We start from the raw sequence: 16,609 nt of genomic DNA, 5'->3' as shown, positions 1-16,609 counted from the left end.
TATTTGGTTTGTCTGTCATATTGCAGTTGAGCGAACAAGATATACTGATTATATACATTAAAAATTAGACTGCTGTGGCGTGAGATTTTTGGATGTCATGACGAGAAGATATTGTTCTCAAGCATAAAATATTGATGTGCCGGGCATAAATGCTGCCTGTTATGGTCTTTGTAAATGGATGATGTATTTCTATGCAACTGCTTTAATAAAAAGTTTATACAAAATGGGGTCACTTGTGGGGGGGTTTCCACTGTTTTGTCCCCTCAGGGGCTTCGTAAATGTGACTTGGCCTCCGCAAACCATTCCTGCTAAATGTGGACTCCAAAAGCCAAATGGCGCTCTTTCCCTTCTAAGCCCTGCCGTGTGTCCAAATATCCATTTATTACCACATGTGGGGTATTGTTTTACTCGGAAGAAATTGCTTTACAAATTTTACGGTGCTTTTTCTCCTTTAGTCCTTGTGGAAATTAGAAAAAAAATCACTAAACCTATATTTTCTTTGAAGAAATGTTATTTTTAATTTTCACGGCCTACTTCCAATAATTTCTGTAAAAAAACTGTGCGGTCAAAATGCTCACCATACCCCTAGATAATTTCCTTGAGGTGTCTAGTTTCCCAGATGGGGTCACTTTTGGGGGATTTTTACTGTTTTGGCACCGCAAGAGCCCTTCAAACCTGACATGGTGCCTAAAATATATGCTAACAAAAATAAGGCCCCAAAATCCACTAGGTGCTCCTTTGCTTCTGAGGCCGGTGCTTCATTCCAGTAGCACGCTACGGCCACATGTGGGATATTTCCTAAAACTGCAGAAACTGGGCAACAAATATTGAGTTGCATTTCTCTGGTAAAACCTTCTGTGTTATAAAAAAAAATGTATTAAAAATTTATTTCTGCAAAAAAATATGAAATTTGTAAATTTCACCTCTACTTTGCTTTAATTCCTGTGAAATGTGTAAAGGGTTAAGACATTTTCTAAATGTTGTTTTGAATACTTTGAGGGGTGAAGTTTTTAAAATGGGGTGACTTTTTGGGGGTTTCTAATATATAAGGCCCTCAAAACCACTTCACATCTGAACTGGCCCCTGTAAAAATAGCCTTTTGAAATTTTCTTGAAAATGTGAGAAATTGCTGCTAAAGTTCTAAGCCTTGTAACGTCCTAGAAAAATAAAATAATGTTCAAAAAACGATGCCAATCTAAAGTAGACATGTGGGTGATGTTAATTAGCAACAATTCTGTGTGGTATAACTGCCTGTCTTACAAGCAGATACATTTAAATTGAGAAAAATGCAAATTTTTCGCTAATTTTTGGTGTTTTTCACAATTAAATACTGAACGTATCGAGCAAATTTTGCCAGTAACTTAAAGTCCAATGTGTCACGAGAAAACAATCTCAGAATCGCTTGGATAGGTGAAAGCATTCTGAAGTTATTACCACATAAAGTGACACATGTCAGATTTGAAAAATGAGGCTCAGTCAGGAAGGTCAAAAGTGGCTAAAGAGGGAAGGGGTTAAGATCTCTGCTTGTTGTCGGTCAGTAGAAACATTCATGGTTTACTTCCAGTGATAATAAATTCTGTCTATGGTCGTGTGATGATCGCGCAGGTGCATGGCTCGTTACAGTATCTGAGCTGTGTCAGCAATCCCAGCACCTGTGTCCATCACGTGACTATGGACAAAATATCCCCTCTGACGTCCATATGCTCTATTAGGAGTGGTGTAACGCTAGATGGGCGCCTCTTTGTCCTTTTTTCTTAAGGCTCCCTTCCAAAATGTATGGGTGATGACGAATTATGAGTAAAATCTCCTTAAAATCTGTCGTGGTTTTTTTTTTTTTTTACAGTAAAAAAATAAATTATTGAAGAGCATCCGGTATGGATGACGGTATCACCCAGGGGAGGGATTTATTTAGAACAAGCAGTTCAATAAAGCAATGAAATCCTGGTGGATCAGGTGGCTTTCGCCTTGTTCTGCGGCTCAGTCTCTTGCTCGTATTCTATTTCCACATAGGCTCGCTTTCTTCTCACTGCTCCTCTCAGAGGCGTCTTGCCCTTGGATTTTCCTTTTGATGTTTCTGCTTCTTCCTCTGAAGACTCCTGTTCACTGGATTCTCTCTCCTTATCGCTGCCTAGTTTATCCATATCCTTCAATGAAAAAAATCAGGTGACGTGTGAGACACTAGTAAAATAAAGACGGTTTTGTCCGGGGTCCATGGTATACAATGCATACTAGGGGGGTATATAAAAGGCAGCCGCATCCAGAGGACGGCACCCTGCTCTACCTCCAGCATGTAATAAGCTAAATACATACACAAGTGGCTGGCGGCCCAGCAGGGAAGGCGTATCTTAACATGGCGACGAGTGACTGTAATACATACCTCGAAATCACTCAGGTCACTTTCTTCTTCATCTTCAACAAACTCTCTCTTACCGCTCTCCTGAAAACACAAGAGGCGAAGGCGAGTTATGTGCAGAATCATGTGACAGTAGTATATGTTAAAGCGACTGGACAGTCAATTCTGGGCGCACCGTAGCCTTACACGTTAGTTAAACGGTAACTAATCTAATCATGTCAGAAGTTTTGATCGGTGGAGATCAGAGCACTGAGACCCCCACTGATCACCCAAAACAAAACGGCAGAAATGTTCAGATGAGCACTGTGCTTCTAGATGGAATTTTGAGGCAGATTTTTCTGCCTGCAAAAAAAACGCTGTGTGAACAGGGCCTTAGGCTACTGATTCCACACATATTGCCACGGTAAGAGAATCAGTAGTCTTAGCTATGTTCACACGCTTAACAAAAAACGGCTGAAAACACCGAAGCTGTTTTCAAGGGAAAACAGCTGACTTTCATCCGTTTTTTTTTTAAGCAACTAGCGTCTTTTATGGCTATTTTTTTTAGCTATTTTTCTAATGAGTCAATGAAAAAAAACGGCTCAAGAAGTGACATGCGCTTCTCTTTACGAGGCGTTTTTTTTACGCGGCTGTTTTTGATAACGGCCAAGTAAAAAAACACCCCATGGGAACGGAACACAGTTTTTCCCATTGTCAATGGGCAGATGTTTGGAGGTGTTCAGCCCCCACATTTTTTGCAGTTTTTCGGGGCGTTGCGGCAGAAAATAGCCTGTGTGAACATACTGTAATAGTCACGAGGACATCCATTACCATGACTTGTGCGGTCCTACAGGATCAAGGCTGACAGGGAAGAATAAGACAATGTTTACACGTGGCCAAAAACCCTTTGCATCGCACATAGGAAATGCTGCAGATTTGGACATCTGACCCATGCCCTAAAATCTGCCGATCTTCTTCTGCAGCGTGAGTGGTTTCATTTAACCCCAGACATTGCAGGCTACCTGTGTTGCGGATTAATATATACACCACATGTGAACACGGCCTACAGCTGTTCATCCCTGATCTAATGGACAATCGCTTTAATGTACTGGCAATGTGGAGGACTACAAGCCACTCATACATACTTCATCCTCTTCTTCGTCCTCCTCCGCCTCCTCCTCCTCTTCTTCTTCGGACTCTGATTGACTCTCTGCTTCCTGCTGCTCCAGGGCTTTGTCGAAGGCTTGAATAGGGAAGTTGTAGATATCTCCATACTGTGAAGAGAAAGCATGTTCCATGAAGAGGACATCTCCAGCCACCACAATACCTGCTCATCATCCCATAATGCCATCTTACCGCTCCTTGTTTCAGACGCTCCAGCAGTTCTTTCTCTATCGCGTTGTCCAGCTGTGCGGCCACCAACGCTTTTTCCTGTAATTAAACAATGAATATTAATACACAAAGAGGAACGATATCTCCTACTATAAAGGGGCATCAACGATCCCCCTATGGTCGTATATATTAGGACATGTACCTCTCTCCTCCTTTCTCTTCTTTCCACCTTCCGGCTCAGGGGGACTAGTTTACGTCTGGGAGTAAAGACAAAGTAAAATACGTGTTATAGCCTGAAAATAATGAAACATTTACACATGTCTAATACATGTTCTCTGGTTTCAGTATATATCCATAACACAGGTCCCTTCAGCATACAGTGCCCCAAAAACCCCTTCCACTGTAAACGGATGGTACGGACTCGAGCTGTGCACTGTGCATACAGCTGACACCCTACTGCAACAGCTGGGATCGGAGATAACTCTGATCCCAAACATATGACCCCTTAGATGCTGTGGTCATTTGTGACCACGGCACCTCACTGTTTTTACAGAGAAAGGAGGCTCCCTCTACAAGTTCATCTGTACCCTCACGACCAAATCGCTGGTTGTCAACGGGTGTCCATGGCAGCTTAAGGCAGAGTTCCCAATGTGCAGATTTTGCCAGTATTTTGTAAGCCAAAATCAGAATTGGATCCAGGAGAGTAGACCTTTACGGCTCCTCTTTTATGTATGTCCACACTAATTCAGTGATTATTTTCCCCCTAATATATTGAAGCCCCCATTCCCGTCTATACTCTGTTCTATCTTTTTAAATAAAAATCCAGGATGCGCTTTAGGCAAGGCTTAGCACCCTTGGGAAAGGGACTGGCCGACTCGATATGGGACATGGGGACAGAAACCTTATAATGCCTCTACAGAGGACACTGAAATAAAAAAGCACTCCCCTTGTATATGTTGTACGTAGATATAGCGTCTGGGATTATATTATCATTATGTTTCCATATACAGGATAAGACCGGTGCTTTCTGCCCTTTCTTAATATGGCCGCGGTAACAGTGGAGACCCTCCTGCGCATGCGCCCGTAGATATGATGCGCGTGTCTCCGCAGGGATGGTCACTGGCTGTGTGTAGGGGTCGTGCTGTGGGAAAAGATGACTGGAACAAGACACTTGTGTGGACATGCGCAGTATCTACAGCTAGACGCCATATTTTACTTTGAGTGTGGTTGATCTCCAGGCAGTAAGTAATTAACCCCTTAATGACCGCCGATAAGCCTTTTCACGGCGCTGCTGTAGAATAAAGTAAACAGAGCAGGGAGCCGTCAAATCTCCCTGCTCTCAGCTGCAAGAGGCAGCTGAGGGCTGGGGGCGTCCCTGCTCTGCCGGGTGAGATCGATATTAGTATCGATCTCACCCGTTTAACCCTTCAGATGCGGTGCACAATAGCGAGCACCGCATCTGAGTGGTTTTGGAGAGAGGGAGGGAGCTCCCTCTCTCCCCCACCGACACCCGGCGATAAAATCGCCGAGTGTCTGTGTCTTCTATGGCAGCCGGGGGTCTAATAAAGGCCCCCAGGTCTGCCTGGAGTGAATGCCTGCTAGACCTAGCAGATGCCTGTCCGTTTTAAACGGCCAGGCAGTAATACACTGCAATACAAAAGTATTGCAGTGTATTATAATAGCGATCGGAGGATAGTGAAGTCCCCTAGTGGGACTAGTAAAAAAGTAAAAAAAGTTTAATAAAGTTAATTTAAAAAAAAAGTTAAAAAAAAAAATTAAAAACCCACTTTTTCCCCTTACAAAATGCTTTACTATTAAAAAAAACTACAATAAAGCAAAAAAGTTACACATATTTGGTATCGCCGCGTCCGTAACGACCCCGACTATAAAGCTGTTACGTTATTTAACCCGCACTGTGAACGCCGTAAAAAAATAAAATAAAAAACAATGGAAAAATTGCTGTTTTCTGTTAATTAAAAAAATGTGATAAAAAGTGATCAAAAAGTCGCATCTACTCAAAAATGGTACCAATAAAAACTGCAAGTCGTCCCGCAAAAAACAAGACCTTATACAGCTATGCCGACGCAAAAATAAAAAAGTTACAGCTCTTCGAATGTGACAATGGAAAAATGTAAAAAATTGTTTGGACATTAGGGCCCAGAATGCAAGCAGGGGGAAGGGGTTAATTGTCCACATAAATGTATGATTAACCAATTATGTATAAAATATAAATATTTATCCCCACACCTCCACAGAACCCCGCACCCCCACGCGACCCCGCACCCCCACGCGACCCCGCACCCCCACATGACCCCGCACCCCCACATGACCCCGCACCCCCACATGACCCCGCACCCCCACATAACCCCCACATAACCCCGCACCTCCACATAACCCCGCACCTCCACATAACCCCCACATGACCCCGCACCTCCACATGACCCCGCACCCCCACATGACCCCGCACCCCCACATGACCCCCACATAACCCCGCACCTCCACATAACCCCCACATGACCCCGCACCTCCACATGACCCCGCACCCCCACATGACCCCGCACCCCCACATGACCCCGCACCCCCACATGACCCCGCACCCCCACATGACCCCGCACCCCCACATGACCCCCACATAACCCCACACCTCCACATAACCCCCACATAACCCCGCACCTCCACATAACCCCCACATGACCCCGCACCTCCACATGACCCCGCACCCCCACATGACCCCGCACCCCCACATGACCCCGCACCCCCACATGACCCCCACATAACCCCGCACCTCCACATAACCCCCACATGACCCCGCACCTCCACATGACCCCGCACCCCCACATGACCCCGCACCCCCACATGACCCCGCACCCCCACATGACCCCGCACCTCCACATAACCCCCACATAACCCCGCACCTCCACATAACCCCCACATATCCCCGCACCTCCACATAACCCCGCACCTCCACATAACCCCCACACCTCCACATAACCCCCACATAACCCCACACCTCCACATAACCCCGTACATCCAAATAACACTGACCAGAATAAGATATCATGAAAACAAATGTGACTCACTGTCTCTTGAGCGTGAGCTTGCGGATTCGGATCAAGTACTGTGTGATCTTGGTGAACCTCTGCTTGCACTTGTGTCTGATAAATCGGGGCCAATAGATCAGATTTAAGTCTATTTGCTCCAGAGCTTGCTCGTAGTTCTTACTCAGACGTACCTACCAGGAACAATTTCTTAGATTAGTGACATCCCCAAGTATTTTTTTAAGACGAATACACTTGAAGACAATACACGTCTGGCCAAAAAGGTACGTGGACACCCGACCATCACACCTATATGAGCTTGTTGGACATCCCATTCCAAAACCATTGGTGTTAATATGGAGTTGGTCCCCCCTTTGCAGCTAAAACACCGTCCACTCTTCTGGGAAGGTTTTCTACAAGATTTTGGAGGGTGTCTGTGGGTATTTTTGCCCATTCATCCAGAAGAACATTTGTGAGGTCAGACACTGATGTTGGGGGAGAGGCCTGGTTTGCAATCTCTGTTCTAGTTCATCCCAAAGGTGTTGGATGGGGTTGAGGTCAGGGCTCTGTGCGGCCGTCAAGTTCCTCCACACTAAACTCATCACATCATGTCTCTATAGACCTGGTGCCCTGGGGCAAATGTCATGCTGGAACAGAAAAGGGCCAGACCCCAAACTGTTCCCACAAAGTTAGAAACTACAATGGTCCAAAATGTCTGGTTATGCTGAAGAATTAACATTACCATTCACTGGAACTAAGGAGCCTATACCAACCCCATAGCATTATCCCTCCTCCACCAAATGTTACAGTAGGCACTATGAATTCCGGTATATAGCGTGCTCCTGTTATCAGCCAAACCCAAATTCCCTCATTAGGCTGCCAGATAGCGAGACATGATTCTTCACTCCAGAGAACACACTGCTCCAGAGACGACGTGCTTTACACCACTCCAGCAGACACTTGGCATTGTGCATGGTGATCTTAGGCTTGTGTGCCGCGACCATGGAAAACCATTTCATGAAGCTCCAGGCGCACAGTTCTGGTGCTGATGTCACTTATAGAGGTGGTGCGGATCTCTGTAGTGAGTGATATAACAGAGGATAGAAGACTTTTACACGCTTCAGAACTCGGCCACCCCGCATGGCGAGTTTGTGTGATCTACCGCTTCAGTTGTTACTACTAGACGCTTCCACTTCACAATAATATCACTTACAGGTCAACTTTGCAGATCTAGAAGATCAGAAAATTAACAAACTGATGTGGCAAAGGCGGCATCTTAAGACTGTGCCATGTTTAAAGTCGCTGAGGTCTTCAGTACAACCCATACTACTAGCAATGTTTGTCTATGGAGATTACATGACTGTGTGCTTGATTTTATGGACCTGTTTGCAATGGATGGGGTTGAAACATCTGAACTCAATAATTAGGACAGGGTTGTCCACATACGTGGCCATATAATGTATCTACTGGAGAATTCGGATAAATGTCTATGGAACATAACATTTCACAGAGAAAGTATACACCTGGCTCTTAAGTCAACTGGACCAGTCTCCATCTCCTTTTAAAGATTATCTGTCACTATAATATGACGCTCTTGCCCAATAGTGACTGACCCCACTGTATAATTCTGTATAAGAGGACAGCCCTAAGCCCAGCACCTGTGTGTCCATCACATGACCAGGAAAGATTATACCCCGGAAGTAATGAAGGGTCCTATTGAATGACAGCAAGCAGAGATCTTGAACACTATGAAGAATTGATACAGAAAATATATTGGAAAATTGTACAAAAATTAACACTTATTAGTGGAAACCGGAATGCTCCTTTAATGAACAGTTCGGCTCGCCTGCACTTACCCTCTCCCACATGCGTGCTGGAAATGCCGCCCTCTCTATTGTCTTCATGTACAAGTAACAGATACCTGTGGGTAATAGACATATCGAGTCACTTCTCTCCTCCCTTTAGTCACGGCGTAACGTCACGTTCACCAGTATCTAACACTTACCTTTCTCTTCTTTAATGGTGGCATACTGACTGTTTGCAAGTGGACAGGAGGAGCGGTTACACTGACCAGTAATGTTGAATTCATTCCGACAGAAATTCTGAGTCTTTGTCCTAGAAAAATAATAAATCAGTATTGGTTATACAGGATACAAATCGAGAGCTGCCAATAGACCTCAGACAACTTGGGTTGCTTGTTCTCTTAATCAGTGGGGGTCCATTTATCACCGATCCTGTGGATAGGCGATAAGTTGTTATGGTGGGGAAAACCCCTTTACCGAAACACTAAACCTAGAAATATGAGTTGCCTCCTGATCAGTTTCAACTGGTAGATGGTGGGAAGGGGTGGGGCTTTATTAAAAGGGGCATTACTTATGTCTGGTCTCCTACTGCAGACAGCACACAGGGGGAGGGCTCCTGCTGCAGCCAGTTTCCTTATAACCAGAGTTAGATTTGAGTGAAGAGGATGGGAAAATTTTTCACATGTTTCTCAGTTTTTATTGTAATATGAAATATAATAAAATAAATGCAGTTACGCATGAAGGCGCCCCTGAGTATAAAGCACGGGGTGTCAATTTACAAGTTATGGGGTACAACATGATTCCTTAATTTTATGATTTACATTTTGTGTACAGAAAAAAGTGTGAAACTTGAAACATTGTTAAAGACCTGAAGATCCACAGAACATTCAGTTTGGATTTTAAACCGTATGATACTTTAATTACCCTGTGATAAGTAGCGCCAGAGGTGTCTGACATCCACTTATCTCCTATAGAAATGACATAACAAAGACGAACTTCAATGTTTACGGGAGACGTGGAGAACGTGGCCATTGGCTGAACATATAAGAATCTTTACCGATAACTGATACTTACTTTATCTTAAAGGAACAAAACTGTTTATTTCCCACAATATCCCAGATAACCTGTAAAGATAGAAACACATCATAAGAATTGTAGGAGACACAAAATAATATTGAAGGGTAAATAAACTTTTATATAACTTCAGACATGTCAAAGTGACATGCCAAAAATTTTGATCGGTGGGGGGACCGAGAACTTAGACCCCCCTCACACCGATCGCTAGAACGTGACGGCAGAAGTGCTCGGGTGACCGCTGTGCCGCTTCGTTTCTGATCGGCTTTCCTTGAAAAGCCGGGGGGGGGGGGTGTATTGTATACAGCGATACAAGTCTAGAGGAGATACCGAAACAGTTGAGAACTGGTACCTTAAGTTGGTGTGTGTGTGCCCCCTCCTATTACAGGGGTATTCCCGTCTTATAAAGTGATGGTATATTGCTAGAATATGCGATCACTTTATGATCGCTGGGGGTCCAACCTTTAGAGACTGCCACCGATCCTGAGAATGAAGGGGCCGCGGTGCAGATTTAGTACCGAGTCCTCTTCTACGTTTTCCCTGCACAGTGGCACAACTATGTATGTGAATGGGGTGGTGCTGCAGTTTCGTGCACAGTTCCTGCGCAGTGCTAAATCAGCGCTATGGCCCCTTTATTCTCAGTCCCAGAGGTCAGGACCCCACCGATCATAAAGTGATTGCATATCCTACCAATATACCATGACTTTATAAGATGTCTATACCCCTTTAAGACTCAGGTCAAGCATCGAGCTATACATTACCAGCTATAGTCTCTCCTATGGGATAAGAACAGATGACCCCCTTCTAACATTAACCCACTCAGTGCCACCTTTCCAGCTCGGTTCCCCCTTGCCATTCCTTACATCGTCATGCTGCATCTCGGCGGCCTCACGTTAAATCCTCCCAAGCACGGAATCACACTGTACACGCGTGTAGTTCTCAGAGAGCCGCCATCTGTAAAGACCGGATCTCGCGAGATACTACGTAACTTCCGTGCGTGATTCCGCGACGCTGCCCTTATCCAAGATGGCTGACAAAGCTGGCGATTGGTCAGCGTGTGTGCATATATTAGCATATGTAATTTTACCGTTTTTAATCTTTATAACTCGGTGTATATTAGTAATTGGAACCTAATCTTCAAGTACGGCTGGTCATGTGATGTTACTCTATCACGTGACGCGTATAAAGTGCGGTCGCCGTAATATTAATAAGCGTTGCCCGTCCCTGGGGTTATACCGAGCCCGGTAATCGCCGATCCTTCTGGTTCAGAAGTGTGATGAATGGGAAAGCACGCAACTGCGTGACATGTGCAGCCTTCCTGTTACGACGTGGCACATTACCCTTCTGATTCTGAGCCAGGGGTGTATCACTTTAAATAACCGATTATGGTTGTTTAGGAGTGTGTAATGTATCGGTGATCTTAAAAAGAAGTTCTTTGTAGAACGGTAGAAATGTAGTAATTTCTTTGTTGGTTTATGTTTATACGTTTATCTCCACGCTGTAAAACCGGCAACTTAACTTTATTCTACCGGTCAATAGAATTACAGTGATAACGAATTTGTATAGTTGTTAAAAAAATTAGCGTTTTCTGTTGCCAAATTCTGAGAACCAAAGCTTTTTTATTTTTTCAGCGATTGAGCGATGGATTATTATTTTGGCGGGACGAGCTGTCGTTTTTATTGGTCCTATTTTTGGTACTTACAACTTTTTGATCACTTTTTGTTAAAAAAATGTTACTGCTAAAATGACCAAAAAACAGCGATTCTGACGTTTTTATCCTTATTTTTTTAAAAAAAATATAATGTTATATCGTAATAGTTTGGACTTTTACGGACACAGCGGAAACAATTTTATTATATAATTTTTGTTATATTTTTACTAGAGATGAGCGAACCGGGACAACCGAACCCGGTTTCGGTCCGAACATCGTGCAAAGTTCGGTTTGCAGCGAATCCGAAATTCACCGGGTTCGGCCGAACACGTTTTGACCGAACCCGGCTTATGAGTCACTGATTTTCCGGTACGCTACGTCAGGAGATAGTCACTGTCCAGGGTGCTGAAAGAGTTAAGCGATCGGCAGTAACTGTTTCAGCACCCTGGACAGTGACTACCGATCAGAATATACATCAACCTGTGAAAAAAAATAGAAGTTCATACTTACCGATAACTCCCTGCTTCTTCCTCCAGTCCGGCCTCCTGGGATGACGATTCAGTCCAAGTGACGGCTGCAGCCAATCACAGACCAGTCATGTCAGCCAGTCATGGGCTGAAACGTCATCCAGGGATGTCGGGCCGGATGTCAAGAGAAGGACGCGTCACCAAGGCAACGGTGACGCGTCCCTCTCTTGACATCCAGCCCGACATCCCTGGATGACGCGGCAGCCCATGTGACCGCTGCAGCATGTGATTAGCCTGTGATTGGCTGCAGCGGTCACGTGGACTGCCGCGTCATCCAGGGATGTCGGGCCGGATGTCGAGAGGGACACGTCACCAAGGCAACGGCTGGGAGGCCGGACTGGAGGAAGAAGCAGGTAGTTCTCGGTAAGTACGAACGTCTTTTTTTTTTTTACAGGTTGCTCTATATTGTGATCGGAATTCACTGTCCAGGGTGCTGAAAGAGTTACTGCCGATCAGTTAACTCTTTCAGCACCCTGGACAGTGACTATTTACTGACTTCGCCTAGCAACGCTGCCGTAATGCCGGGTGCACACATGTAGCCACCCGTCATTACGGGAGCCCCATAGACTTCTATGGGCTGCCCGTGCCGTTATCACGGCCTGAAATAGGACATGTTCTATCTTTTTCAACGGCACGGGCACCTTCCCGTAAGAAAACGTGAAGGTACCCGGGGCCAACAGAAGTCTATGGGCCCGTTATCCCGGGTCGTAATTACGACCCGGGATAACGGGAGTTTTTACGGTCGTGTGTATGAGGCCTAATACACGATTTTTATGGGCTTTCTTGAATTACAGGTTCGGTCCAAACTAGTTCGGTCCGAATCAAACTTTTTCATGAAATTCGGCGAACCAGCCGAACCAAACTTATCATAAGTTCGCTCATCTCTAATTTTTACATTACTTTAGAGGATAAATAGAGAAAGGTTTTTTTTTTTTTTTTTAAAAATGGAATTTCGTACTGAAAACTATATTGAACATTTTTTATTAGTCCCTCTGAGGGATTTGAACCAGTGATTGTCAGATCGCTGGTACAATACAGTGCCACTAATGTATTGCCGAGTGTTGTCATTTTTACGGGTCCTGGTAAGCCTCGCGTGACTCATACTACGATGTTCTCCAAGGCTATCTGGTGGCGCATGCCATTGGATTTTGGGCCCATGCACACTAGCACAGAGCCTGTGTATGGCCTAACATTTGTAAAGACACCTGTGGTCAATTTCAGTAGAGCCGCAGGAGGCATGGGCATTACGGCCAACAGAAAATGGCCTAACTTTACCACAGGATTGACCATGTGATGTTATATTACGTGACATGCCGCAAGTGAGGGTTATCCGACCCCAGAAATGTGTGATTGTTGTGGTTTGATGAAATGGTGGATCGTGTGTGGCCTTCCTGTTACTACGTGGCAAATAAATAAATATATATATACTGCTGCGTTTACCAACTAGTCCATTGACTGGAGCATCAGGGCACATGTGCGGCCACCGCTACTTTCAATCTCCTTCTCCTCATAGTCGTGCAGTGAGAGGGGACTCGGGGCCCTCGTTCTACTAATCGGCGGGGATTCTCAGTGACCAGGCATTTATCATCTGTCTTTAAGATTGGCGATAAATGCCTAAGGCCCTGCTCACATGTTTTTTTTACATGTATTTTGGCAAGTTTTGCACACCAAAATACACAGTAGGGACTGCTTATGCAAAGCTTCCCATTAAATTCCATGGGCAAATGCGCCATTGGTGCATACGGCACTTTTTTTTAACACGTGGAGACTCAAAACACATGAAAAAACATGCATCCAAAAACACATCAAAATCCTTGTTTTTGTCGTGGATTGTGGGTCGTTTTTTTCAGCTTCCGTGTGAACATACTCTTGAATTTTCTTCCTCAAAGCAACGTGTTAATAAAATCTCATGTGATTGGGTATCTTGACATGGCAGTTGCTCCTTATTGGTCGGTTGTTGGGGTTCTTTTATACAACATAACGCCGCATGACTGGGATTCTTCTAGTCCCGTTCACTTCTCCCAGCTGGACACTACAGTACACTCTATCTGTTGAAGGCTTGCTGCAGTTTTCCCTTTATCTTTCAATGGTGTGAACTGTGAAATGTTCTCCACAATAATGTTAAATCCGCATTACAACAAGGACCGCACAGAGGCAGCTGGTCGCACAATGAGTTGCAGTAAATTTATGGGACAACGTGATGTAATGTCAATGGTCCCTGATGGAAAATGCTATCACTTTGCAAACTTTCTTCCCACAGATGAAAAATGGAGGTCTTGTCTTGGTATTGCTCAGTCTGGATTTAGGATTAGGTCACTGTGATGTTTTATCCGACTATGATATGAGGTCATGTGACCGAGTAGTCCAATGACTCTTAGGCCTCATGCATGACAGAGGAGACCTCAAGAGTCCCTGCGGCTCTGTACCATGGAGTCCTGTGCAAGGAGCCATACAGCCTATGTGTGCTGCAGTACAGGCTCGTCGGGTGCCATATATACTGACATATTCTCCCCCAGAAGCAATACTTTCTTATACTTTTGTACATACAGAGTCTGATAGAGCATGCCATAATGAAATGTCAGAAGTTTTGATTGGTGGGGGTACGAGCACTGAGACACCCACCAATCGCTAAAATGAATCAGGAGAAGCGCTCAGGAGAGCGCTGTGCCGCTTTGTTTCTGATCGGCTTTTCTCGGAAAGCCGAGCAGTTGGTGTACGGGCCCAAAGACTTTCTATTGAGTCCGTACACCAGCTGCTCGGCTTTCCGATAAAAGCCAATCAGAAACCAAGTGGCTCAGCGCTCACACGAGTGCTTCTGCCGCTTCATTTTAGTGATTGGTGGGGGTCTCAGTGCTCGGACCGCGATCGATCAAAACTTCTGACATGTCACGATGACATGTCAGAGTTTTTTTTAAAAGTTTAGTTACCTTTTAATAAGTTCCGTATTTCAGTATAACTCCGTGGTTGTACAGAACCGTAATATTCTCATGTGCAATGATGATGTAATATCCTGCAGGAGCCTTTGGACGACGCGGTCACATGACATCACGTCACTATGATAGCGACGTAACTACGGTCTATTCATAACAGAAGAATGTGGGAAACTTAAGGGTGGAGGGGTTCACGATGCAGCGTAAATACAACCGCAATACACTGACCCCCCCCCCCTCCTTCATTGTTCTACAACGCTGGATAAAAATCACCATACGATCCTATGGTTTTCTGCAGTAAGTCTATTTCTGGATTTTTTAGGCATTTCATCTATATTATGCGTGTCTGAAAGAGTAACTTTACCGTAGCACTGGTCATGTGATGTTATTATATTATGTGTCGCACCTCAAATGTGGTCACCTTAACCCTAGTGAGGCTTGTCCGACCCCAGGATTATTCTGAGCGCCAAGATCAGTGATCCTTCTGGTTCAGACCTGTGATGAATGGGGAAAAGCACACAACTGTGTGACATGTGTAGCCTTCCTGTTACGATGTGGCACATTACCCTTCTGATCCTGAGCCAGGAGTGTATCACTTTAAGTAACCGATTATAGGAGTGAATAATGTATTGGTGATCTTAAAAAGAAATTCTTTATAGAATGGTAGAAATGCAGTAATTTCTCTGGTTGGTTCTTGTTTATACGTTTATCTCCACGCTGTAAAACCGGCAACTTAACTTTATTCTACCGGTCACTACAATTACAGTGATAACGAATTTGTATAGTTGTTAAAAAAAAATAGCGTTTTCTGTTGCCAAATTCTGAGAACCAAAGCTTTTTTATTTTTTCATCGATTGAACGGTGTGATGGATTTTTTTTTGGCGGGACGAGCTGTCGTTTTTATTGGTCCTATTTTTGGTACTTACAACTTTTTGATCACTTTTTGTGAAATATTTTTTAGTGCTAAAATGACCAAAAAACTGTGATTCTGATGTTTTTATCCTTATTTTAAAAAAAATATATAATGTTATATCGTAATAGTTTGGACTTTTACAGACACAGCGGAAACAATTTTATTATATCATTTTTTTTATATTTTTACATTACCTAGAGGATAAATGGAGAAAGGTTTTTATTTTTTACATTTTTTTTTTATTTCGTACTGAAAACTATATTGAACATTTTTTATTAGTCCCTCTGAGGGATTTGAACCAGTGATTGTCAGATCGCTGGTACAATACACTGCAACACTAATGTATTGCCGAGTGTTGTCATTTTTACGGGTCCTGGTAAGCCTCGCGTCACTCATACTACGATGTTCTCCAAGGCTATCTGGTGGCGCGTGCCATTGGATTTAGGGCCCATACACACTAGCACAGAGCCTGTGTATGGCCTAACATTTGTAAAGACACCTGTGGTCAATTTCAGTAGAGCCGCAGGAGGCATGGGCATTACGGCCAACAGAAAATGGCCTAACTTTACCACAGGATTGACCATGTGATGTTATATTACGTGACATGCCGCAAGTGAGGGTTATCCGACCCCAGAAATGTGTGATTGTTGTGGTTTGATGAAATGGTGGATCGTGTGTGGCCTTCCTGTTCCTACGTGGCATATTACCCTTCTGATCCTAAACCAGTGGCAAATAAATAAATATATATATACTGCTGCGTTTACCAACTAGTCCATTGATTGGAGCATCAGGGCGCATGTGCGGCCACCGCTACATTCAATCTCCTCCTCATAGTCGTGCAGTGAGAGGGGATTCAGGCCCTCGTTCTACTAATCGGCGGGGATTCTCAGTGACCAGGCATTTATCATCTGTCCTTAAGATTGGTGATAAATGCCTAAGGCCCTGCTCACATGTATTTTGGCAAGTTTTGCGCACCAGACTACACAGTAGGGACTGCTTATGTAAAGCTT

At 44.2% G+C, this 16,609-nt stretch overlaps 1 protein-coding gene and 2 non-coding genes across 3 annotated transcripts; 2 read left to right on the top strand and 1 right to left on the bottom strand.

Annotated features, from left to right (window-relative positions):
- Positions 1 to 1,873: 1,873 nt before the first annotated feature.
- Positions 1,874 to 10,548, bottom strand: MAK16 (MAK16 homolog). The gene is made up of 10 exons (XM_075858839.1): positions 10,442 to 10,548; positions 9,579 to 9,628; positions 8,708 to 8,817; positions 8,559 to 8,623; positions 6,745 to 6,896; positions 3,867 to 3,921; positions 3,689 to 3,763; positions 3,478 to 3,606; positions 2,378 to 2,437; positions 1,874 to 2,144 (listed from the first exon to the last, which is right to left on the bottom strand). Exons 1-10 carry the CDS (start codon positions 10,454 to 10,456, stop codon positions 1,950 to 1,952), a joined length of 906 nt encoding a protein of 301 aa, XP_075714954.1. The 5' UTR covers positions 10,457 to 10,548; the 3' UTR covers positions 1,874 to 1,949.
- A 284-nt stretch (positions 10,549 to 10,832) lies between these two features.
- LOC142751373 (small nucleolar RNA U13) lies at positions 10,833 to 10,928 on the top strand. The gene has a single exon (XR_012882919.1). It is a non-coding gene; the product is annotated as a small nucleolar RNA U13 (small nucleolar RNA).
- Positions 10,929 to 15,164: 4,236 nt separating this feature from the next.
- LOC142751377 (small nucleolar RNA U13) lies at positions 15,165 to 15,262 on the top strand. The gene has a single exon (XR_012882923.1). It is a non-coding gene; the product is annotated as a small nucleolar RNA U13 (small nucleolar RNA).
- Positions 15,263 to 16,609: the final 1,347 nt, after the last annotated feature.

This window comes from Rhinoderma darwinii, chromosome 3 (assembly GCF_050947455.1).
Source record: "Rhinoderma darwinii isolate aRhiDar2 chromosome 3, aRhiDar2.hap1, whole genome shotgun sequence".
Lineage (NCBI taxonomy): Eukaryota > Metazoa > Chordata > Amphibia > Anura > Rhinodermatidae > Rhinoderma > Rhinoderma darwinii.
Note: the sequence above shows the minus strand (reverse complement) of the source record. Positions and strands in the feature narration are given on the sequence as shown.